The 25464-nt window shown below is 40.0% G+C and overlaps 1 protein-coding gene across 1 annotated transcript in view; it reads left to right on the top strand.

Annotated features, from left to right (window-relative positions):
* Positions 1-25464, top strand: part of sugct (succinyl-CoA:glutarate-CoA transferase) — a 192306-nt gene that overhangs the window by 112342 nt on the left and 54500 nt on the right. Inside the window, exons 10-11 of the mRNA XM_048266346.1 lie at positions 6966-7037; positions 7776-7873. Of these exons, the coding sequence (XP_048122303.1) occupies positions 6966-7037; positions 7776-7873 (170 nt within the window). The remainder of the gene's footprint in view (positions 1-6965; positions 7038-7775; positions 7874-25464) is intronic.

Below are 25464 nucleotides of genomic sequence, written 5' to 3'. Positions count from 1 at the left end.
ATCATGAAGTGCTTTGAGCGGCTTGTCATGTCACATATCAAAGCCATTCTCCCCCCCACCCTGGACCCCTTCCAGTTTGCATACCGAGCCAAGCGGTCTACAGAGGATGCAATCTGCTCTGCCCTCCACCCAGCCCTCACCCACCTGGAAAAAGAGACTCATATGTGAGATTGCTGTTTATAGACTTCAGTTCTGCATTCAACACCATAATACCACAACAACTCATCTGCAAACTTGACAAACTAGGACTCAGTACCTACCTCTGCAACTGGCTACTGGACTTCCTCTGTCAGAGGCCCCAAGTAGTGCGATGTTGGCAACAATACCTCAAGCAGCATCACACTGAGCACAGGGGCCCCCCAAGGCTGCGTGCTCAGTCCGCTGCTCTTCACCCTGCTGACGCATGACTGCACTGCAACCTACAGCAACAATCACATAGTGAAATTTGCTGACGACACAACTCTGGTGGGTCTCATCACCAAGGGCGACGAGACTCAATACAGGTTGGAGGTCGACCATCTGACCACGTGGTGCAGGGACAACAACCTCCTGCTGAACGTCAGCAAGACCAAAGAGATTGTTGTTGACTTCCGGAGAGGTCACACCCAACACCTGCCACTGACCATCGACGGTGCTGTGGTGGAGAGAGCGAGCAGCACCAAATTCCTGGGGGTGCACATCAGTGAAGACCTCTCCTGGACCACCAACACTGCATCACTGGCGAAGAGCTCAGCCGCCTGTACTTCCTGCGAAAACTCAGGCGAGCAAGTGCTCCACCAGCCATCATGACCACATTCTACCGAGGCACCATTGAGAGCATCCTCTCCAGCTGTATCGCTGTGTGGGGCGGAAGCTGCACTGAATACAACAGGAAAGCCCTGCAGCGCATAGTGAACACAGCTGGAAGGATCATTGGTGCTTCACTCCCCTCCCTGAAGGACATTTACACCACCCACCTCACCCGCCAAAGGCGACCAAAATTGTGAGTGATGCAAGTCACCCGGCTCACAATCTGTTTGATCTACTGCCCTCTGGGAAGAGGTACAGAAGCCTGCGCCTCCCAAGACTACCAGACTCACTAACAGCTTCATACACCAAGCTGTAAGGATGCTGAACTCTCTCCCTCCGCCCCCCCCTCCACCCTCAGCTACATAACATCCTGGACATTGGACCCACAATGGCCGCCTGCACTACTCCACCTGCACACTTGAACACTTGCACACTTGTACACTTTTACAACTTGGTGTTGTTGTCCTGAAAACACAACACTTCTGCTGCTCTTACATAACTTGCACCACTATGCCACTTTCTTTATTACTTAGGTCAAACAGTATTTTATAGTATTTTACAGTATTTGCACTAGTATTTTATTGACTGTCTATGCACAATTTCAACAAAATTTTGCTGCTCTTATTTTTTCATTATTATTATATGTGCCCTCTTATTTACTTATTTACTTACTTTTTTGTTTACTTGAATGTTATGTTTGTCTGTGGACTTAAAATTGGTCAAATATGTCTTGTCTTCACCGTGGGATAGTGAGAAACGTAATTTCGATCTCTTTGTATGTCTGGAACATGTGAAGAAATTGACAATAAAGCTGACTTTGACTTTGACTTTGACTTTGATCCCCCTTCCCTTGACCATGTAAGGAGGAGATGCTCTCATCATGGTACCCCCAGTACTTTTCCACTCACCCCACTCCTCTGATAGTTGGTCTGGCCTACACAAGATACAATGACCTCACACTGATCGCAGCACATGCAGTGACATGAAAACGTATGACACTCATGACTACATTCTTCTAAAACATGAAAACCCATGCAATAATATTAACACTTATGAAACCCATGATTACATCCCTTTTAAATCATGAAAATCCACCATAATCGACTCCTGGGGAACACCACAGGTCAAGGACATTGGTGTTGAGGTACAGTTTCCGATCGCAATAAAGAAGCTCCTTTCTTGTAGATATGATTTGAACCAGTTGATAACTATGCCTGTAAATCCAACCCAGTGTTCTAGTCTGTGTAATAAAATATTGTGATCAATAGTGTCAAATGCTGCACTAAGGTCCAGTAGCACTAGGACTGATGTTTTACCTGAATCTGTGTTGAGGCGTATGTCATTGAAAACCTTAGGGTCATTCCACGCCAGTTCAACCAGGGCCCACGCACTTAGAAAAAAATTCTGAAAAAATTACCAGGTGTACCTATGTTACCCAGGAGACACACTGTAAAATTACTCTTATGTAAGATCAATACTTTCCAAGATACAGCCAGTTTTACAGGGGGAGGGGGGTGTCGATTTTGTCCAGCCTCTTTTTTTTGTCAAAGTTCACAAGCCCCACAGTGCAAGACCTAAACCATATAGGAGGCTCAAATTTTGCTTGGTTGTACATAAATAGGAATAGTATGTAGCAAAATCGTCATGTTTGGTCTGGATAATCCTGCATGGTCATAGCTGTCCCTCAAAGTTGATACAAATTTTATTGGAGTTTTTGGCTGGGCTCTGTTTAAGCCTTCAGAAGACATATTTGTACTCAACATAGGCTCTTGATTTATTTTCCTTACTGAGATAAGTAGAAACACTCTCACAAAAAGCAATTAACAGAAAATAAATCCCTTCAGGGTCTGAACAGCAGACCTCACAAGTCTGAAAAATCATTTTGGTTATCATTTTCAGAGCACCCAAACACCTTGTGGGAATATGCAAAGATTTTTTAAATATGTTTTTCCTTATTCTCCATGATCCCTTCTTTTTGAAAACACCAATTTGACTTGTCTTATGCAAATCTTTTTGTGTTTGTGTTTTTAAAAAGAAAAGATCATGGAGAATAAAGAAAAAAATATTTAAAACATCTTTGTATATTCCCACAAGGTGTTTAGGTGCTCTGAAAATGAGAACCAAAATTATTTTTTAGACTTCTAAGGTCTGCTGTTCAGACCCTGAAGGAATTTATTTTCTGTTCATTGTTTTTTGTGAGAGTGTTTCTACTTATCTCAGTAAGGAAAATAAATCAAGAGCCTATGTTGAGTACAAATATGTCTTCTAAAGGCTTAAACAGAGCCCAGCCAAAAACTCCAATAAAATTTGTATCAACTTTGAGGGACAGCTATGACCATGCAGGATTATCCAGACCAAACGTGACGATTTTGTTACATACTATTCCTATTTATGTACCAGCATGTACAATTTGAGCCTCCTACATGGTTTTGTTCTTGCGCTGTGGGCTTGTGAACTTTGACAAAAAAGAGCCGAACAAAATGGGGCCCTCCTCCCCCCCTGTAAAACTGTCTGTATCTTGGAAAGTATTGATCTTACATAAGTGTAATTTTACAGTGTGTCTCCTGGGTAACATAGGTACACCTGGTAATTTTTTTCAGAATTTTTTGAGACCTAAGTGCGTGGGCCCTGGTTGAATTGACGTGGAATGACCCCTTAATGAGAGCTGTTTCAGTGCTGTGATTTGCCCGAAAACCAAACTGAAAGTAATCAAAATACCCAATTGATGTTAGGAAATATAAAATGGCCATCCATACAGTTAACAGCTGGTTCAAAGGCCACCCAAAAGCTGCCAAAAGTTTCTTAACCCATAGAACCCGATTGACGCAAAGTGCGTCAACAAACACATTCTTTCATTCTTTGTTCTCTGTTACATTGCTCTGGAACTGTTCATCGTAGCGAGATGAAACCTTTATTGTGTGACATAGCAGAAGTGGGGCTTTCCAACGAGACTATGCACTAGTCTGTAAAAACAAAATCATGAAATTAAATCAAATTGCATCATATTTACAGTCTATACTTCTCTGCGTTCACCTGCGCACCCATTACTCTCGTTTGAATTACTCGCGAACCTGTGATTGGATAGATATGCCACGCATATCAGATGAAAGAGATCGGGGACCGGTGAACAGACAAAATGGAGTAAGTTGCCCAAATAAGGTTATGGCCGTGGCACCAGGGGGGGTATTCCAGAAAGGAGGTTTAACAAACACTGAGATAAAACTTAACCTCTGGGTTGTCTGAACCTGTGGCGACTAAACCCGAGCTGTCGGTTCCAAAACACCGGTTACCAGTTAGTTCAATCAACCCTGTGTTAGATAACCTAGAGTTGTGCACGTTCACAGCAAACTTATAAAGGCATCATCTATTGAGAGTCGAAACCATGAGTGAAACCGCCGAAACGAAGAGCACCATATTTTTCAGAGGCGGAGTAGCAAGTTCTCCTCGAGGCTTACGAGGAGGAGAGAACTGTAATAACAAAAAAGAGCAATACTGCCAAGGAACGAGCGTCTGCCAAGGAACGAGACCTTGCTTGGCAGAGAATAGCCTAACTGACCGTGTAAATGCGTACGTTTAGGATAGCCTATTTAATGTCAAAAGCACAATTAAATAATTCAGTGGACATTACGTATTGTATTGACTGCTTTGAATGATGCTTTCTTAAACTAGCCTACCTTGTCACAGATTGAGTGGGCCATAGACTCCTTGAGAATCCCAAATGTAATTTTCTATTTTAACCTGGGTTAAGTTCTGCAGCTGTGGGCCAAGTTAAAACGTTGTGCTCCAGCATCGGAAGGGTCTATCGGAAGCCTATCCTCTATCCCCAAGTAGCATACCCATCAAGTTCTCCTGTAATTGCACAAATAACATTAAGTTACAGCCTACACATTAATTAGTCTGCAGTGGATCTGATAATATTCTAGTAAGGTGTAGGCCTGCCCTAACGCACCCTGTTGAAATGTGTCGCTCAAATTAGACTCCCGGTAGGCCTACATCATTCCTGGCATCGTGTAGGCCTACTGGGCCTGCCATTTCGCCTCCATGTTTGTGACCTACTCGGCATACTCGGCTGAGCTGTTATGTAGTCTATATTTAAACTTATTTATTATTTTTCTATATGTTTCCCTTTTTTGTACTGTACTTGTTAATTATATCTTCAATGTGTCTGAGATGTTGTTTGTCCATCTGTCTGGTGAGCCAAAGACAAATGTCCACTATGGTGTAGGCTAGCTAGCCTACGTTAAAGATTTATTTTATTCTATTCTAATCCACCATGCGTAATGTAGGGATGGAGAATGCTTTTTAAGTAGCCTATATTTAGGATTCAGCTGAAAAACTCTAGTGCTCTTGAAAAACTCGTTTGAAAAAGAATGGATAGGCTATCATGTGATGTCGTGGTCTTATCGCCCTCTCAAGGTGAATTGCACGGATGAATATTACATGATTTTGTGCTTCTTTGTCAATCGGACCTTCGTCAAAATGAAACGCCATTGTGTGACAAGTGTAAAAATAGCGGCCTGGTTGAACATGCACTGACATAACCGAACATAATTGAACATAACCTGAACAAAACCTACCCCCTACCAGGTTAAGTTCAGAGCCTGTGTTACCATAGTTAACATAGCCTGATAAATGTTGAGCTTTCTGGAACTGAAATCCCAGGTTTACCGTTTACTCTGGGTTTACATAACCAGTTAAGTTCAGAGCCTATGTTACCATAGTTACTTACATAGCCTGATCATATTTGAGCGTTCTGAAACTGAAATCCCAGGTTTACCGCTAACTCTGGATTAACATACCCAGTTAAGCCAGTATACCTGCTTTCTGGAATACCCCCCAGGCAAATGACAGCACATGGCTAGATCAACAAAACAAAACAAAGAACTGTCATCACATTGACAGGTAGGGGGAGACAAAACTAAAGTCCAGGTGAGGATCTTGACACCTCTGTTTAGGCTACCTGCACAAAACACACCCAAGCACCATAACCCTTGCTTTTTCTTGTTAGGAAAATGGTGGACGTGATGTACTGACAGGCTGGAATTAGTGCAACCACCACAAACACAATGATTAACCATTATGACATTACAAAAAATCGACAAACTCCAACTCTCATCACTGCTCAGACTAGTATCTACATCCACAATGACAGCAGAGCTCAAGCGCCAATTTAAGATGTTTATCTTCTCCTACATAATATGACACGATTGTGGGCGGGAGAGGCATTTAGATCAGAGCCTACTTAAAATGTGTACACTTTCTTCTGAATTACTGTCCATAGGTTTTGTGAAACATATTCATTTGTACGATTTTGCAAAATCAATGTATAAACCTTAGTTAATAGTTGGGAATTTAAAGTATATTTCAATCAGGTAAAATATGGTGAATTTCCAATTTATTATTTTGGCTACTTTCTTCTCCAATGCTGTCAATATTGAGCTTGTAAATAAACATATTTTGTTATTGCCATTGGTGGCATTTGCACCTTGCCTCAAAACAAAATGATTATATGGGGCGTGGCACCACGAAATGAGTCCAGTTTGACATAATAATAAAATGGGTTTATTGGATATTCATAATCCACAGACCTTAGGGTTTAAAACAAGGGGTCATTTGTTCAATTCTGTTTAGCCAACCCAGAGATATTGGCCAACATGTGAAGGCTATCCTCATCTCAGCAAAAAACAAGTTTTGAGAAAATCTCTTGGCAAAAATAGAACATTTCTTCAGAATAATTACGAGTGGATAGCCTATTCATGATGACTTCTTGAAGAGACCAAATGCCAAAACACGAAGACCAAAGAAAACAGAAACTTTCCTGTTCTCACGTACAAGCGTCTGAACGAGGAAGAAAAATGTCAACTTTATCAAAACTTTAATGCACAGCCTATACATTTGGCCTTCAAAATCATATTTCTAGGTCATTTTGCAGTAAGATATGTCAATGACTGATAGATACGAGGTTAAGGAATGTGCTCGTGGTGAAATTAGAAAATACATATTTTAGGAATTTTTCGACCCTCTGAAATAAATATCCGCAACACTGGACTCATTTGGTCATGGCACGCCCCATATGTGAGCCTCATTCTATTAAAAATAAACATGAATGAGCAACTCATGAACGTGTTAATCAGCTAGATTAAGGACTAGCATCACACACTGTTTTTTGTGATCAGGGATTCAAAACCAGTGATGGATTTCTTGTTGTTGCGGCTGGGAATGATCTACAGTTTGTGAAAGTGTGCAAGGTAAGCAGCCATATACAGTATGCTTTACTGATGGAAAATATTCTATTCAGATTGCCTGGATGAGACCACGTTATTACTATTTTCTATTATTTACTACTATTGTCTGGAACTAAGCAAGTGCGACACAGCTGTTTCCCAAAACAATATTTTGAACTACGGTGGTGCAACTCACATAATCCGATGCATCATTAGGTTACACAAGTGTTTCCTAAAACCATAATTCCAACAAATGTTCGCAAACTCTTTTCGCAAAGTTCGTTTGAACTACAGCTCTTGATCTGTGGTTGAAGCATAGTTCTGCGATCTTCATTTCGGAGACGTCTCTGATGTCAGTTTTTGTGTGCAAATTAATAAATATAAAAGCAGGTGTGCCAGTCAATGTGCTACTATACGTCACTAACCATCTTAGTTCATATTACTGAAGTTTGGAAATGATCATAGTTCACACGTACAGTTTTGGGAAACAGTTGTTAGTTAGATGTTGGTTAGTTGAATGATGCAACACACCATGTTAGTGAAAACCTGACCTTTGTAGTTGTACAAGAAAGGCACCCCAGACTATTTCATACAAACACAGAAGCGAGCAGCTGTTTCCCATTACAAGCTCATGTATGATTCTAATATCTTATTCAAGTAATTGAATAAAGCAAAAAAGTCAGGTCATGCAGACCAGTTCTCTGTGTTCTTAGTGTCTAAACTCACTCTGCCTCTTTCTTGCAATTTATCTTAAACATTCAGGTCCTTAGCCTTGACAACTTGGGGGATGATCCAAAATATAGGACCAACAAATTGAGAGTGCAACACCGTGATGAGCTTCTGCAAGCGCTTTCTGAGAGGTGACACTATCACATTGCCTGCAGTGTATATTGCACATCAGTGATTTATCATAAGGCAAGGTGCTGTATTAGGTACTCGCACTGTGCATTGTACCACTAGCTCCTTCCTCAGGCAGCCAATTTTAGCTGATTAATCTTCAGACCTCTCGGTGTTTTGCTGATATGGCCACATCTACTGACTGCGCTTCTCGGGGTATTTGGGGATTTTGAGCACAATCAGCTTGGGAAGTTGGAAATGACTAGCCTACCGAAAAGATCAATTTTAATATACATCCGAGAGTGGATATTCTGGCTACGCAGTCATCACTCTTCAGCATATAGTTGCTCCTGTATTTCTAAAGATATAATGTTGTTGTAGCCTATAGTAGGCTAAGTAAGTAAGTAAGTAAGTAAGTAAGTAAGTAAAGTTTATTTTTAGAGCACATTTAATCACAGCTCACACTGACCAAAGTGCTGTAGGCTACCTCAGGGGTTCCGTTGTCCGGTAATTACCGGACATTGGCCGGAAAAAAATGAAATGTCCAACAAAATTAAATCTCTCCGGTCAAATTGTCCGATTGAAATTGGCTAATAATCCCATCCCCTAACGCAATCTGAATTTGAGAATAAGCCTTAATATGTAAGCCTATATTATACGTCTTCTGGCTATGTTTTTAAACGAACAGGCTCGTTTGAAAAGTAAGCTATTAAACAACACGCAACAAGCCTATGCTGCATTTCAAATAGGAAGCGCATGCTTAAAACGTCCATGTTAAACAACGAACAAATGAGTGAGGCGGTTCAAACATGGCCAGGCCCAGGCAGACTAGCCTTAAAAAAGTTTTTTTCAGAGGCCAGGCGATGGATGATGATAAATTGGTAACGTCTGAAGCCTCAGATATCCGGTCAACTCCACCACCACCAGATAAAAAGCAGAAGTGTCGGGCGTATCTGTCGGAATCAGTGACATTGGAAGTGGAGTTGCGGGGGGTGCGGCCGCTCTAAGACACTGTCATTGTCCGTGTGCACTGGACATGCAAAGTGTTCTTTACCCAAAGCATACAGTAGGCCTATGCGTTCTCTGTCTATGATCTGCAGGGTTAGGGCCTCCTCGACGAGGCGATTACTGGTCCGCGGATAATTTCTGGCACAATTAAACGGTATAATTGAACCAAGACGAAGAAAAAAAGAAACTAAACATTTCCCAGAATAGGAAACATGTCTTAATTTATTGTTATCAAATAAAGAGGCATAGCATTAGGGGGTAGTGGTGTGAGCGCTCATTCTTGTGTGTGCGCATCTGTGTAAGTTAAACAGTCACCACTGGAGATAACGTGGGTAGCAGCAACAAACAACGTAGCCTTTTTAAAACAATGAACGAAGCGGACTCTTGCTGTCCATGAAAAGATACTGGCTAGATCTGGTTAGGCATGTTTAAGTTAGGCTAATGAACATGTTGCATTCTATACAGCCTGATTATGTCATTCTTTAAGCTACCGGTACATACTGTAGCCTGTATCCAGTTTTCCTCAATTTGACTATTTAAGAAGGGATAATAGGATATTTGACCGGCATATCATCAAAATGTCCGGAAAACGAAACCTCTGCCAGTCACTTTGACCGGCACCATTTTTTTCTAGCGGAAACTCTGCTGTAGGCCTACATAGTGCACTAGCTAACAGACAACACTTAATTACAGACATAACAGGGTAAGACCATTAAAACACAGGGAAGGCCCATGTAAAAAGGTGCGTTTTGAGCCTGATTTTGAATAATGTGATTGAAGGGGCATTTCTGATGTCAAGTGGCAGTTGGTTCCACAGCTGAGGGCCAGCAACAGAAAAGGCTCTTTCACCTTTTTGCTTAAGCTGGGACCGTGGGACATGGAGGAGATCTTGCAAATATGGGCTGATTCATGTCCCCCTGCATTTTGCAACTGTGAGGTCCATGGTAGGCGCCCGACAGAAATATTGTTTCATTTTGCGAGTGAGATATCCAAGCTCTGGCGTCCTCTCTGCGACGTGTTCGCCCCCCAGTTTCAGAGCTAAATGCACAGAGGGAGTTATGACAAAACCGTGACTGTTAACAAACCAGATCCTAATAGAAAGCTGTTAGCTTTCCTAAGCTATATAAGGTATAAGATATGCCTACACAACATAAATTGTCACAAGGCTATGCTGGCGACCCAAATAAAATCTCCTGCGACCCACCTGTGGGTCGCGACCCAGTCTTTGGGAACCAATACTCTAGAGGGTATATGCTTTCAGAAAATATATAGTTTAGGGTGTTTATTTGTTTTTCCCTTGACTGTACATGCCAAACTGTATCCGCTTTATACTAGATTTGCCCATACAGAATAGAGATCAATGTATTGTGCATGTCATGGAGGAAGATGGGACATGTCCTAACTGGTGTTATATCTCATCTACAAGTTATATTCTTTTAGAAAATATATAGTTTAGGGTGTTTCATTTGTTTCCCTTAATAGTGCAGGCCAAAATATATCAACTGTTCACTTGATTCGCCTATACAGAATAGAGGAGTATGTATTATGCATGGTGTGGAGGAAGATGGGACATGACTATATTTCATGAACAGGGCATACGCTTTTAGAATATGTATAGTTTTGGCTGTTCTATGACTGGTAAAACCATGACCCATGCATAGGCATGCATTGTTAATTATTATAGTTAGGGGAAAACACCTGGAGAGCCAATCAAGTTTGGGGTGCCCATGGACAAAAATCTCACGAATTTTCATTGAAATTGATTGAAGTCCTTTAAAGATGTGATGAAAATGTTTCAGTGCACCTACAACTCTGGGGGCTGAGCCCCCCCTGTCTTTCAGTCCTAGTGATGCCCCTGTGCGTGACAGAGCAGAAGTGGGCCTTTCCAATGAGACTACACACTTGTCTGTATGATCAAGTATGCAAATTTAAAAAAATCATGAAATTAAATCAAATTGCATCATATTTATAGTCTATACTGCTCTGTGTTCACCTGCACGCCCATTACTCTCAGGCGAGTAATTCATTCCATTATGAATTACTCACGAACCCGTGATCGGATAGATATGCCACGCATGTCAGATGAAAGAGGAGACACAGAGCTATGATTTGATACCAAGTACATCCTTCTGGGTTATAAAACAGACAAAGTGACAGAAAAATAATAACTTCATATAGCTCGACTTACCCCACCTTTTTGTGTGTTTTTGTGACAAAGCATGTTCATAATTCAACACTATCATGTGTTTCTCTATGGCAAAGCATGTTCATAATCCGGTTTTGAGATCCTAGCAAATTCCTGCATGGTATCCAATTCAAGGCTCACATTGCATCCCAATTTGTTCGACAAAGAAACACTTTTTTGCCTTTATTTTGTTCATGGCAATGCAGTAAAAAGTTGTTGTAGAGAATCATCATGAGTGCACACACAGGCTAACGCGCAAACTCGGGTCAAGTCAGGTCAGATCAGTTTGTGTCCCAGATATTGAGCGCAGAAAGGTCATTTTTTCATAACTAAACAAAAATTGCCATTTATTTCTGTAAGGTGCACACCACATATGTATGTTAAGCCCCAAAGTCCCCCTCCACCATGGTTCTTATATTGCCAGATTCAGGACAGTCTGGCCTACACATACACAAAGGCCATGTCCAGCTGGCAGCTTGCTGTGGTGAGATACATTTCAAAATGTAAGAATTGTATAATACACGTTTTGTCTTTTTATTATTTAAAAATCAAATCAAGTATTAATACATAAAATGGTGCCAGATCTGGGTAGCATAGACTGTGCTGAAAAAAAATATAGCATGTGTGAATGGCACTTACAATGACCTGGATAAATGTTTATAATTAAAGGTAGTGAGAATGGCCAAAAAATAGAGTAGGGCTCATAGGGTTAAATAAAAAATGGCATTTATTTCTGTAAGGCACACACCACACATTTGCTCAGAACCAGAGAATCTCTCCACCATGGTTCTCATATTGCCAGATTCAGGACAGTCTGCCCTACACACACAAGAAAGGCATGTCGAGCTGTCAGCTTGCGGTGGTGAGATACATGTCAAGATTTTCTTTTATTATTTAATATATATATAAAATAGTAAATTTTGTATATTAAAATCAAATCAATGCACGTATTAATACATGAAATTGTGGCAGATCTGGATATATCAAATCAAAGCAAATGTTTGTCACATACATTATACAGGTAGCCTATAAATGCAGTGACATGCTTGTTCCACTGACTCCAAGACTGTGCAAAGGATATATGTATAGAAAAAGGGAGAAGAGTAAAGAAAGAAAGTCCAAAGTGCAAAGTGTTTAAGCTATGCTGGTGCTCCTGCTACAATCCTCATTTAGAATCCGGATAGCCTGGGGGTAAAAACTTTTCCGCATTCTCTCCGTGTTGGACTTCAGGCAGTGGTAACGTTTCCCAGACCGTAGGATAGAGAAGAGGCAGTTGTTGGGGTGACTGGGATCCCTGATCATTTTCCTTGTTCTCGACTGACATCTCCTTATGTAAATTTCCTGTAGGTTGGGTAGGGCACTTCTGGTGGTACGTTCAGCTGATCTCACTACTCTCTTCAGAGCTTTACGGACTAGCTCAGTGCTATTTCCATACCAAGCTGTTATACTCCAAGTGATAACACTTTCAATGGTGGTTCTGTAAAAGTTCTTCAGTAGTTGTTGAGGTAGCTTGAAGTACTTGAGGCGTCTGAGGTGGAAAAGACGCTGATGACCCTTTTTCACCAGTGAATTAATGTGCTTGGTCCAAGTCAGGTCTTCAGTAATATGGACTCCAAGATATTTAAAACTCTCTACCCTTTCCACTTGAGAGTCATTGATCGTAAGTGGTTGATAAATCTTATGCTGATCACGCCTGAAATCTATAAACATCTCCTTGGTCTTCGTAACATTCAGGAGGAGGTTGTTTTCCTGGCATCAGTTGGATAATCTGTCTACTTCACTCAAGTAAGCCTGCTCATTGTTCTTTGAAATGAGGCCAACTACTGCTGTGTCATCAGCAAACTTGACAATGATGTTGGAATCATGTACTGCTGTACAATCATATGTGTAGAGGGAATACAACAATGGACTTAGAACACATCCCTGTGGCGCTCCTGTATTGAGCGTAAGGGATGAAGAGATGTGACTACCCACCCGCACGGCCTGGGGTCTACCAGTCAGGAAGTTAAAAATCCATTTACACAGAGATGAATTCAGTCCAAGATCTTCGAACTTAGTGAGTAGTAATACAGGTTTGATTGTATTAAATGCTGAGCTAAAATCTATAAACAGCATTGTCACATAATTCCCCGCCCTTTTATCAAGGTGGGCTAATGCAGTATGCAGTATACAATTGATGGCATCATTAGTAGATCTATTAGTCTGATATGCAAACTGCAAGGGATCTAGATTTAAGGGCAATAATGAGCAGATGTAATTTTTGACCATCCTCTCAAAGCACTTCATGGCTATAGACGTCACAGCAACTGGACGGTAGTCTTTCAGGCCAGCAGGATGTGAATTCTTTGGAACAGGAACAATTGTTGATCTTTTGAAACATGTTGGTACAGTTGACTGAGCCAAAGAGAGGTTGAATATTTCGGTGAATACAGGAGCAAGTTGATCTGCGCAGGTTTTGAATACTCGTCCAGGAATGCCATCTGGACCTGCCGCTTTTCTGGTGTTCACGCGCCTACAGTGGGCATCGCTTTTAAATGGCCACTTCAGTCGCGCATTACGAGGCGTGAAGCTGCGTGAAGCTTTAGCACCACTTTCAGCCACTGTGCGTCGCTCTGCCACTGTACATTGCTCTGTCAGTAGCCTGACTGCCGCCCCTTCTGAAAAAGCAGGAGGCTACCTTTAAACATAATTGTTACCGAGAGGAATCTCAGGCTACGAATTCAATAAAAAAATAAATCATGCATAATTAAACATTACCTCGATTAAGGCTACTTGGGTATGGCTTAAGGCTTGACTACACGGTGGTAGCGAAAATTGAAATCTGCTTTTGATAGCCTACTGGTGCCGCTCCACAAAACGAAAAAATATCTTAATTTTCTGTCTATGTTATTGTCAGTGTTGGGGGTAACGCAACTACGCAAATCAAAACACTGTCTTGTGTGATAATTGAGACAGTAGAGAAATAACTGTTCAGAATTAATCTGTAGCTTCTGCAAAACAATGTTGGCGATTTAATACTATCTAGCGACGTTTTTAACAGGCTAGACAGCTATGACCCATGTTAATTTGCCCTACTTCTTAACTGCAATGTAGTCAATTGACTGCTTGACATGTTATTTTTATTTTTATGTACAATAAACAAATACATCTGCTTTATGCGCGGGAATTACATTCATATTTGGCTGACTTCTGCAGGCCAGCCCACTTCCCTCCCCATATTCCAAGATTAAGATAGTAGCCTATACAAAAAGTACTTCATACCATCATAAAAATTTGTTAAAACGAATAGCTACTTGCAATTTGACAAAACACTGGTCCTCATTTTGCGAATGCTAGGACGATATGAGCCTGTTGCATTTAGTCCGAGTCACGCAAAATGTTTGAAAACCACTGGCTCGTAATCACAGTAATTTAACACACGACAGTTGGATATCCTATCACGTCCCCATGCCTACATTTTTGTGAGTAGCATAGAGATCGTTAAAAACAATAAAGTATGGCTCTCCGTTTGGGACATCGAAAACGTATATTTTTAATAGGGTAGACCGTCGGAGATGCTGACTTGCCAAGGCCTCGGGATAACATGTTATCTCCACTATCATCAGTCATGCCCCTTGATCAAAGTGGGGAATGAAATAAAAGTTTGAGAACCACTGGCTTAACAAGTTACCTGCAGTCCAGAACACACAGAATCTGTTGCAATATTCTGATGATATCGGCAAATGTTTGTTTTCCAAAGTAAGAATTTCACTTCACCATGCACCTTCGACAATGAATAGCTCATTAGAGTGCATTAAATTACTGTTATCCGATTTCTTCTTACTAGAGTGCATGAAAATGCACTGTACTGTTCTTCCTAGGCTTTTTATTACAGTGCATGAAAATGCACTGTACTGTTCTTCCAAGGCTTTTTACAGTGCATGAAAATGCACTGTACTGTTCTTCCTAGGCTTCTTCTTCTCATTATTACAGTGCATGAAAATGCACTGTACTGTTCTTCCTAGGCTTCTTTTTACAGTGCATGAAAATGCACTGTACTGTTCTTCCTAGGCTTCTTCTTATTATTATTAGAGTGCATGAAAATGCACTATATTGTTATCCGATTTATTACAGTGCATGAAAATGCACTGTACTGTTCTTCCAAGGCAACAACAACAACTTATTATTATTATTCCGCTTACCACTTTTTCCATACGCAATTTCTCTTGAACAGTTTAACTTAGAAACTTCGTTCAAACTTTGTAACGTAGGTATTCAAACGGACCAAGCTGCTATGTCTTTTCAACTTTGAAACTTTTATACTTTTTAAACTATTAAAGAAAAACTTTTTAAAAATCCCCATAGACTTAACATTGCTGATTGTGACATAATACGGCCGTTAAGCAATTAGAATCCTATGGCAGGTGTTCAGGCCACCTGGATCAACTGCCAGTCTCAGGCTTTAAGCATACAAACTGGCCCTATTAAGACTACACATCCTGTTCAACTGCTTGCGCTGCCAAAAACGGTTTTAAAATAAAAGTCCTCACTACAATATTTCACTGTTAAACAATTTAACCCTTTAAACTACTGAACTTTTTAACTGTTCAGCCATTGTAACTGTTACTTGTCATCAACTATGACTCCTACCCACTGTAGCTAGTTAGCATAGTTAGCATGTTAGCATTGCTAGCATTTTTAACAAAACTGCTGTAAATGATTAGCTAAGTTAGCTAAGTAACATGGTTAGCATAGTTAGCATGTTAGCATTGCTAGCATGCTAGTTAGCATAGTTATCATAACTGCTAAAAATGATTAGCTAGGTTAGCTAAGTCACATGGTTAGCATTTTAGCATAACTGCTATAAATCATTAGCTAAGTTAGCTAAGTCACATAGTTAGCATTGTTAACATAGTTAACAGCATTAGCATTATTTTTTTTTTTTTAAAAATCTGCTAAAAAACATTAGCTTAATTAACTAAGTTAAGTAACTTGGTTAGCATTATTATCTTTGTTAACATAGTTAGCATAACTGCTAGCAACCATTAGAGCCATTCAAACTGTCAGTTATCGTCAACTATCTACCTAAATAATTTAACCATTTAAACTACCCACCTATTTAACTGTTCAGTCATTCCAACTATATTAAACCTCATCTACCTAGCAACCAATATAGTTTGTTTTTACTCTGTATGATATTTTACATCATATTTTTGCATTTTCATGCACTGTATTTCCTTCAGGATATGCTTTTCTAGTTCTTATTCTTCTTCTAACGCGTTTAATGCAGCTTCAACCGTTTAACGTAGAAACTTCATTCAAACTTTGTTACGTAGGTCTTACTTAGGACAAGAGTGCTATGTATTTTTCATCTTTGTAACTTTTATACTTTTTAAACTATTAATTAAAAACTATCAAAATTTCCCCATAACTGCTAGCAAACATTGGAGCCATTCCAACTGTTAGTTATCGTCAACTATCATCTATCTAGTTGATCGTCAACTATCATCTACCTAAATAATTTAACCATTTAAATTATCAACCTATTTAACTGTTCAGTCATTCCAACTATATTACATAACTATATAACTTTTATACTTTTTAAACTATTAATAAAAAACTATCAAAATTTCCCCATTAACTTAACATTATGATTATGACATCACAATACGGCCGTTAAGCAATTAGAATCCTGTGGCAGGTGTTCAGGCCACCTGGATCAACTGCCAGTCTCAGGCTTTAAGCATACAAACTGGCCCTATTAAGACTACACATCCTGTTCAACTGCTTCCTCTGCCAAAAACTGTTTCAAAATAAAAGTCCTCACTACAATATTTCACTGTTAAACAATTTAACCCTTTAAACTACTGAACTTTTGAACTGTTCAGCCATTGTAACTGTTACTTGTCATCAACTACGACTCCTACCCACTGTAGCTAGTTAGCATGGTTAGTATAGTTAACATGTTAGCATTGCTAACATTGTTAGCATTTTTAACAAAACTGCTAAAAATGATTAGCTAAGTTAGCTAAGTAACATGATTAGCATAGTTAGCATGTTAGTATATATACCAACTATATTAAACATCATCTACCTCGCAAATAATTTAACCATTTAAACTATCCACCTATTTAACTGTTCAGTCATTCCAACTATATTAAACCTCAACCACCTCGCAAATAATTTAAATGTTGCCATCTTTGCTGCCATCTTTAGGGGAAAGTCCGACGAAATTGTGAATTTCCAGAGCGTGTTACTCCCATACTTGGCAATCGACTCCTACGGACTTTCCCCTAAAGATGGCAACATTTCCGGAAAGGTACTGGCTTGATGAAATTCATTCTGGACTCTCTATCCGACCACATAAAGACCTCAGGATACTTCGGTTTGGCTTTAGGGACCCTCTACTCACTACCACTTAAGTGTAATGTTGTTTGGAACTGTAGAAGAGGTATAAAAATAGCGTTTTGTAGCGGCGAAATAATATGCCCTTCTCACTTCCACGCTAACGAGTTTTGACTAAAAACGGTAAAATCGAACTTTCTCAAAACACATCCGAATGACATGATTTTGATGTCAACTCAACATGTGTACTCCCAATCATCCGTAAACTGATCTAAAGTGCATTTTACTCCGGATAATTCCTTTAAATAACAATGATCATCAGTAATATTCGACCATTTATTTGTGTAAATGGGCAAGCGTGACCACCTTGATTGGCTGATGATTGTAACACGGGCGTGATTCCAAACACCTCTCTTCCGATGATGAGTGACAGGTATCAGAATGCGTGTGCTACACAAGGATGGAAGATGATGAATAACTGGGGTCGTAGGCTATTCACAAAAGCTTTTATCTTACCCAGGGCTCTACAGTGCGCCCATTTCGATGCCGTGTGAGTGCAAAAAAATATTTAGGCGCACTGGTGCGAATGACTTCTAACCATGTCAATGTTTGTCTTCAAAATACACCGCAACATCGAGAAACATTACTGGTGCAAACCAAAGAATCACGTCGCGAATGCAGCATAAAAACTACACCTCCCATCAACGTTAGCAGTTTCGCGTTGTGACTCGCTAGTAGTCGCTTCTATCAAATCCAAGAGCGCGCAGAAAAAGCGGAAAGTTAGACTAGCCAGCCAAGATGCAAAGATTGAAGAAATTAGTTGTTCTATCCACCGTATTCATTGGATATAGGAGGAACAGGATGAGATTCTGAGAATGCAGTGAGAGAAAGAAAGGTAACCTAACATGCCTTTTAGCCCAGCTGACGTATTGGCTGCAATATGCAAAATATAGCTGTAGCGAACCGGCACAAAAGTAGCCTCCCGTAATACTCCCATTTTATTCAAAGGTAGAACGCTACTGACAACTCCAGGCTTCCACGCATGCTTGTTTGTTTACACCGAATACAAGTTGAAGTGCAAAACGAAAGTAGGCCTAACGTTTGCCTACTGCTCCTATCAATGCAGATAAAACATATATCCTTGATTAGCCTATGTTGGGTTTTGTGGAAGAGAAAATGGACTGTTTTAGTAGTAGTATTAGGCAGTATGCAGTCAAATAGGTCACCATGGGCATATTTGGTTTAGCTATAGATGGATTCACAAATAAATAAATTAGCCTACATTTGGCAGGATACTTGATATACAGGCTAAATGCAAATATGGCAATGTATTATTTTACATTAACAAAATGTAGGAAAATAGAACAGACTGAAAATAAAGTAGGCACTGATCTTTAAAATCCTGTTTCCTGTAGCCTAAATGTTGTCAGTCATTCTTAATATTACATAATTGGTGCACTGGCATGTTTAACTGTTAGCTGCAGTATGTTAGATTATGTGTAAGTTAAGTACAGAACTGACTGTGCGCCCAAATTTTTGTCTGTGCTCCTAAATTTTTTAACTTGGGCGCACAAGTGCTCCTGAAAGAAAATGTTAGTGTAGAGCCCTGTTACCACTAGGAGTAGGCTACTCCTAAATCGCACTAAAAGATTTTAGCTTGGTATTTTCTCTTAAAAGTTATTCACAAAGCCTTTCAGACCTACTCTTGGTAAAGAAAAATGACAACTCCTAAACTAGGAGTGAGTCTTCGTTGCTATGGATGACGTCATTACTCATGCACGAGCTTGACTGAAGTGACCACCTTGATTGGCTGACGATTGCAACACGGGAATGATTCCAAACACCTCCCTTCCAATGATAAGTGACAGGTGACAGGTCGGAGAATGCGTGCGCTACACAAGTAGTGCGAAGGACGGAAGATGATTAATAACTGAATAAAAAGGCCTAGACTAAATGAATAAAGAGTAAGGCAAAACAAATAGCCTAGTTGCGTAAAGAAACATATGCCTATGGATTGATGCAGTACTTTTGCAACATTATTAAATTAATTTGTCACCATATGCCTAGGCTACGTTTGCAAAGAGGAGAACATTTTAATTTGATTCACAATAAAACGTTACATTTAATTTACATATTGACAATGAGTAGTTTTGGTTGTTGTTGGTGGCGTTATTGCATCCCTTTTATGAATGCAAAATTGTTCCCTCGGGATTGGAAGCTCCTGTTGCTGCATAGGCTACGCATTTCAAAACATTGCAACGTAAAATGCCACAAAAAGCTGTTTATGAATAGGTCTTAGTGAGTTAAGAGTCCTCTCGACTTCTTTTAAGCTGTCCCAGACTTAGGTGCTACTTTTAGGTCTAAAATGCTTCGTGAATTACTTTTTATTTTTTTTTATTTTATTATTTTTGTGAAAAAAATTAGTAGTCCTAAAGTTAGGAGTGGCACGCCCATTATTTTTAGGAGTTGCTCCTAAATTCGCCAGTTAGGAGCTACTTTTAGCCTTAAAATTCTTTGTGAATACGGCCCCTGAATAAAAAGGCCTAGCCTAAATGAATCATAAGTAAGGCAAAACAAATAGCCTAGTAGCCTAATGAAACATACAGTGGGCATCGCTTTCAAATGGCCACTTCAGTCGCGCATTACGAGGCGTGAAGCTGCGTAAAGCTTTAGTACCACTTTCAGCCACTGTGTGTCGCTCTGCCACTGTACATCGCTCTGCCTGCCGCCCCTTCTGAAAAAGCTTGATTTACCTCGATTTAGGCTACTTGGGTATGGCTTAAGGCTTGACTACACGGTGGTAACGGAAATCGAAATTTGCCGTCTACATTATTGTCAGTGTTGGGTTAAGGCAACTACGCAAATCAAAACAGTGGTGTGATAATTGAGCCAGTAGAGAAATAACTGTTCAGAATTAATCTGTAGCCTTGGGTAGGCTTCTGCGACGTTTTTAACAGGCTACGCTATAGAGGCTTAGACAACTATGACCCACGTTTTGGTTTCGTAAATTAATTTGCCCTATACTTCTTGACTGCAATGTAGTCAATTGACTGCTTGACATGTCATTTTTATTTTTCTGTACAATAAACAAATACATCTGCTTTATGCTGCAGAATTACATTCATATTTGGAACTTACATAGTCCAATGCATTGTTACACTACGTTAGTGTTTCCCAAAACCATAGTAGCAACGAACATTCGCAACCACTATCGTAAAGTTGTGTAGTTACAACTACACCTCTCGACCTGTGGTAGAATGCTAGTAGAAGCATAGTTCCAGGGATCTTCATGTCAAAGACGTCACTGACGCCAGTTATTTGTTTGCAAATTAATAATTATAAATATATTTAGGTTTCTAATTGATATTTACACTTCTAACCACCATACATCCATATTTAAAATGCCCAAGGCAGAAAATACATAAACATAATTTCACTGCATTTCTTACTTCCAGTAACTATATGCATGTGACAAACTTCCTTGTATCCTTGTATCCTTGTAATTAAAAGTCAATTTGCAGCCATGTGCACGTAAGTAAAAGTCACACACCTGCAGATAATAATAAGGTGGTGCGCACTTTTTGACGAGTCAGCTGAGAATATGTAGCCTTTGATTTTCATGGTGGGGGTACTTGTTAGTTCACATAAAACCAAGCCAAGAAGGCTGATTCTGATTTTGATAATATGATCTGCACAAAAGATAAACTTAGGTAAACAACGATGTCAATATTGTTGTCAAAATCTTAACCCTGATTCGAACTCTTGGACAGGGGACTGGTAACTGCTGTGCAACGGCGGCTGTCATCTGCCGGCCTTAACGCAGTGTGCCACAGAAGTATGTGCAGGTGCCCGTTCACGCGCTACTAAACGTCATTAACCACCAGACTACTGAAGTTTGGAAACTATCATGGTCCAAACTTACAGTACTATGTAAGTATGACAGTTTTGGGAAACAGTCGTAACTTACATGTTGGTTAGTTGAACGATGCATCCTGTTAGTAAAAAGCTAACCTCCGTAGTTGTACGGGAAACGCACCCCAGATCAGCTTGTAGGACATTAGCAATCTGTTTATTTTATTTTATGAAGCCTACACAGTAGAACACATGCCACACTCTCACTTTCAATAGACAGATGCAATAGCCATTGGTCAAGTATTGAGTATAAAGCAATTAAGATAGTACCCTATACAAAAAGTACTTCATACTATCATAAAAATTCGTAAAAACGAATAGCATTTTGCAACTTGACAAAACACTGGATTAAATATCGTAGGCACAGGAGAAAACTTGTACATCCATTGGCCCGTGTGGAGATCACATGCCAGTTGCCTCTCCCTTCAGTGCTATGACTCGTTCGGCTGTGAGCTTGTTTCGCCAAAAAAAAAACTATTGCATATATCAATGCGTCTTTGTTCATGGGTTTGGCCTCACAGCAGAGGCTTAGACAACTATGACCCACGTTTTGGTTTCGTAATTTGCCCTTCTTATTAACTGCAATGTAGTCAATTGACTGCTTGACAGGTTATTTTTATTTTTCTGTACAATAAACAAATACATCTGCTTTATGCCGCAGAATTACGCACTTGGCCAGCCTATAGAACGGGCACATTTTGGAGAGAATAGAGAATGTGCATATACGCCGCGAAGAATCATCTGTAGGCTATTTGTGGCTGGTTACCAGCAAACAATGTTTAATGCATTAACTCAAGACGTCAAACATTTTCTAAACAATACAAACAGAAAGGATGCAGCAGGCAGCAAATGTAGAAGAGTCATTTCCAGTAGAAGAACAAAATGCTGAATGAAGCCCAAAGATATGAAGGCATATCTGGCAAGTTGTTATTTTTTGAAGACGTAAATGGTTGGGCTATAGGCCTAGTTTGCAAGAAGGAGACATAAAGCGTGAGCATGCCACACTATCCACATCTGTGGTATAGCAGGGGGTAGGAGGATTACTGTTAATGCAGGATTTATATAAAATCTTTCAACAGAAGGCCTTGGCCAAAAAAAAGGCCTGTGGTTTGCGCAGCCTACAGTAAGTAGGTCTTAGTGAGTCTAGACTTCTTTTAAACTGTCTCAGAGGTGGAAAGTTGCGTTCGTTGGGGGCAGGGCCGGATTAACAATTCATAGACCCTTGGGAACAAATGTCTGATGGCCCCCCTGCCCCCCAGCCTAGACTCCTAGTCGCTCAGACAAGGAGTGAATTAGCAAGATACCATCAGAAGCCAACAATCATAAAGCACAGTGCGCACACGCTCTCTCCCCTGCACATGAAGCTGTCTGCGTGTTGTAGGCTAGATTTCTTTCTATCTGCTTTACTTTTGTGAGTTGCCACCACCTAGGCTATGTTATAGACGTTCTATGAGGTACCAGTGTTTAGCTGTGTCACAAAACAATAAGCTTTGTCAGACTACTTTTAAAATGATATTCAGGGCTATATACATTTTAAACATTCGGGGCTGAAGACCAGACAAAGCCTTGCGTTAATTCTTCAGGTGGGAAGTGTCAGGAATTTTCATACGAGAGACGCTCTCATTGGTGGTTAGTATATGGAGTAGGGAATTGACAGCATATCCAATCACATTATGAGAGATGCTGAATTTAACATAAACTGCGATGTTTGATTTTAAATGAATGTAAATTTAGCGGGACTGTAAGCTGGCACACGTGGGTGCTTTCGATGTTTTCAGTGGGTGCCGAGGCGACGGAGCACCCACGGTATCGGGTGCCTATGGCAAAAGCGTATCTCAGCGTTGCATCCATTACAAACAAACATGCAATGTGAACGTCTGGGATTGGGGAGAGCACTAAATGCTCTTCTGAATAAGCACAAGTCAAGCCTTTAAATAAAAAAAACTCTTTAATAATCAAAAAAATAAACGCTAATGAAGTAAACTTGTGACCATCAAAAATATTTTATCGCCTGTAACTCCGTGATAACAGGACGTAACAGGAAGGCATTTGGCTGAGCAACGGAGGTTAATATGCTCTATATTTTGTCAAATGATGTCTGTCTATCATCGTTGCACTTTCGGAGAAAAACCAGAATGCTTAATTTGTCCTCGCGTTTCTTCTACGGCTGCAAACGGGATTCACTCGCAGTTAACCAAATATTTCTTTATTAGGGCAGGGCAGGCATATTTCTGGCTATTAAATGATTTCTAAACCAGTCTGCTAAAATCTGTAGTAAAGTCTCTGTAGGGTTTTCCAGGCTCCATTTCTTTTTACGAGACACCCTGCTCACTTGTTGTTGCAGCTTCATTGCAGCGTCACTGGAAAAATACAAATTAAAGTTGCGTGATACCGCGTGATCCCGCGCGCGGACCGCGAGTGAAGCTGGCCAAGTCGAAGCACTGCCCACTGTAAGTGCTCTCCGCACGTCATGCTCTGAGAGCGTCATGAATGCAGTCTCCACTGGGCCTGGCAGGACTGACGCGCATTCAACATGCGCCTGTGTGATGTCCTCCGCATTTTGGTCAAAGCGCGCGTAGAATATGTTGAGCTTATCTGCCAGTGAGGGGTCAGTGTTCACAATGGTGGAAGTTGGTGATTTGTATAGCCCTTGCCACATACACCTGGAATCTGACTGTTCAAACTGGGACCGGATCTTTTCCCCACACCGTCTCTTGGCTTCTTTCACCATTCTCTGTAGATTGTATGCGGCAGCTTTATATTCCTCCATGTTTCCAGATAGAAGTCCTGAGTTATAAGCAGCAATTCGTTCATTCAGAGCTTCACGGATGGAGTGGTTTATCCATGGCTTTTGGTTAGGGTATGTCTTCATGATGGCTGTAAGAACAGTGTCATCCACAAGCTTCCCTATTAACCCTACTGCTTCTGTAAACTCATCAATGTTCTCTTCAGATCTGAACACATCCCAGTCCACAATGCTCAGCGCATCTTGGAGCATGTTCTCAGACTCCTCTAACCAGAGCGTCACCTCACGCATGGCTGGAGGCTATAGAATGTGGGAATGGCACTTACAATGACCAGAATAAATGTTTCTAACTAAAGATAGTGAGAATGCCCTTAAAATAGTCTAGGGTTCATACTGTAGGGTTAAAAAGCTTTTCAAAACACTTTTTTTTAAAATTGCGATGAAAGTTTTTAGATGTTTGTTGCAAAGAAATTGCGGGAGGAAGTGAAAATTGCAAATAGTTCCTATTTTTTTTAAATTGAGGTCAACAAAGGCCAACTTGAAATTCTCATTAAAAATAATAAGAAAAGTAAAGGATTACAAAAAGGTTTTATTTGTAGCTAAATTCAGAAATGCTTTGGCTGGGGTAATTCACAAAGCAATATAACATTATGTAGAACTGTCCAAAAAAGACAGCCACCCCCTAAAAAGATGGCATCATGTCATATGTTGCAATACATTCATATGTTTTGGAGTTCATATCTTTTTAATAATTCATATTCTGTGACCTGCATATTTACTAATAGTCAACTAAGTATTTAGTAATTTCAATATTTCAAATTGATTTTAAAACTATTAGGCTACACTTCTCTTTAATGCCATTCCATTGTATTGGTGGTGTGTAGGTCTAATTGAGTGCCTGTCACCAGGGCCGGAGTGGGGCCACTTTTCCTCCCGGGAGTTTCAGGCCTAAGACCAGCCCACTTTTGTCCATGGTGGTGGAAATTGGATAAATTAATAAATTAAGCAACAGTTCAGTTCATACTATCCTGTAGTTTTTATTAGTACCATGGTTCAACAAATGTGTAAAGGTTATATAATAATTTACTTAAACTGAGAAGGTAACAAAAATAACAAAAATATTCCACTATTCCACAAGGATAGGTTGATAAGTTAACAAAAACAGAAAGAAATAAAGCATTTGAAATGTATTCCACTCTTCCACAAAGAGGCATATTGAACTAATGTTTAGGCGACATGTTTTTCAGCATGGGTAGGCTATCATATTGGTGTTTGGTGATGTAGGCTACTCCTTTACTACTGTACACTCACTTCTGAGCAAACAAGGCATATAGATTGATCATGTAGATTACTGCTGTCATATACTGATCTTTCTTACATTAAATAATTTTAATTCATATTGTTTACTCTTTTATCCTCTCTACTTGTCCCTCATGGCC

This window comes from Alosa alosa, chromosome 16, assembly GCF_017589495.1.
Source record: "Alosa alosa isolate M-15738 ecotype Scorff River chromosome 16, AALO_Geno_1.1, whole genome shotgun sequence".
Classification (NCBI taxonomy): domain Eukaryota; kingdom Metazoa; phylum Chordata; class Actinopteri; order Clupeiformes; family Clupeidae; genus Alosa; species Alosa alosa.
Note: the sequence above shows the minus strand (reverse complement) of the source record. Positions and strands in the feature narration are given on the sequence as shown.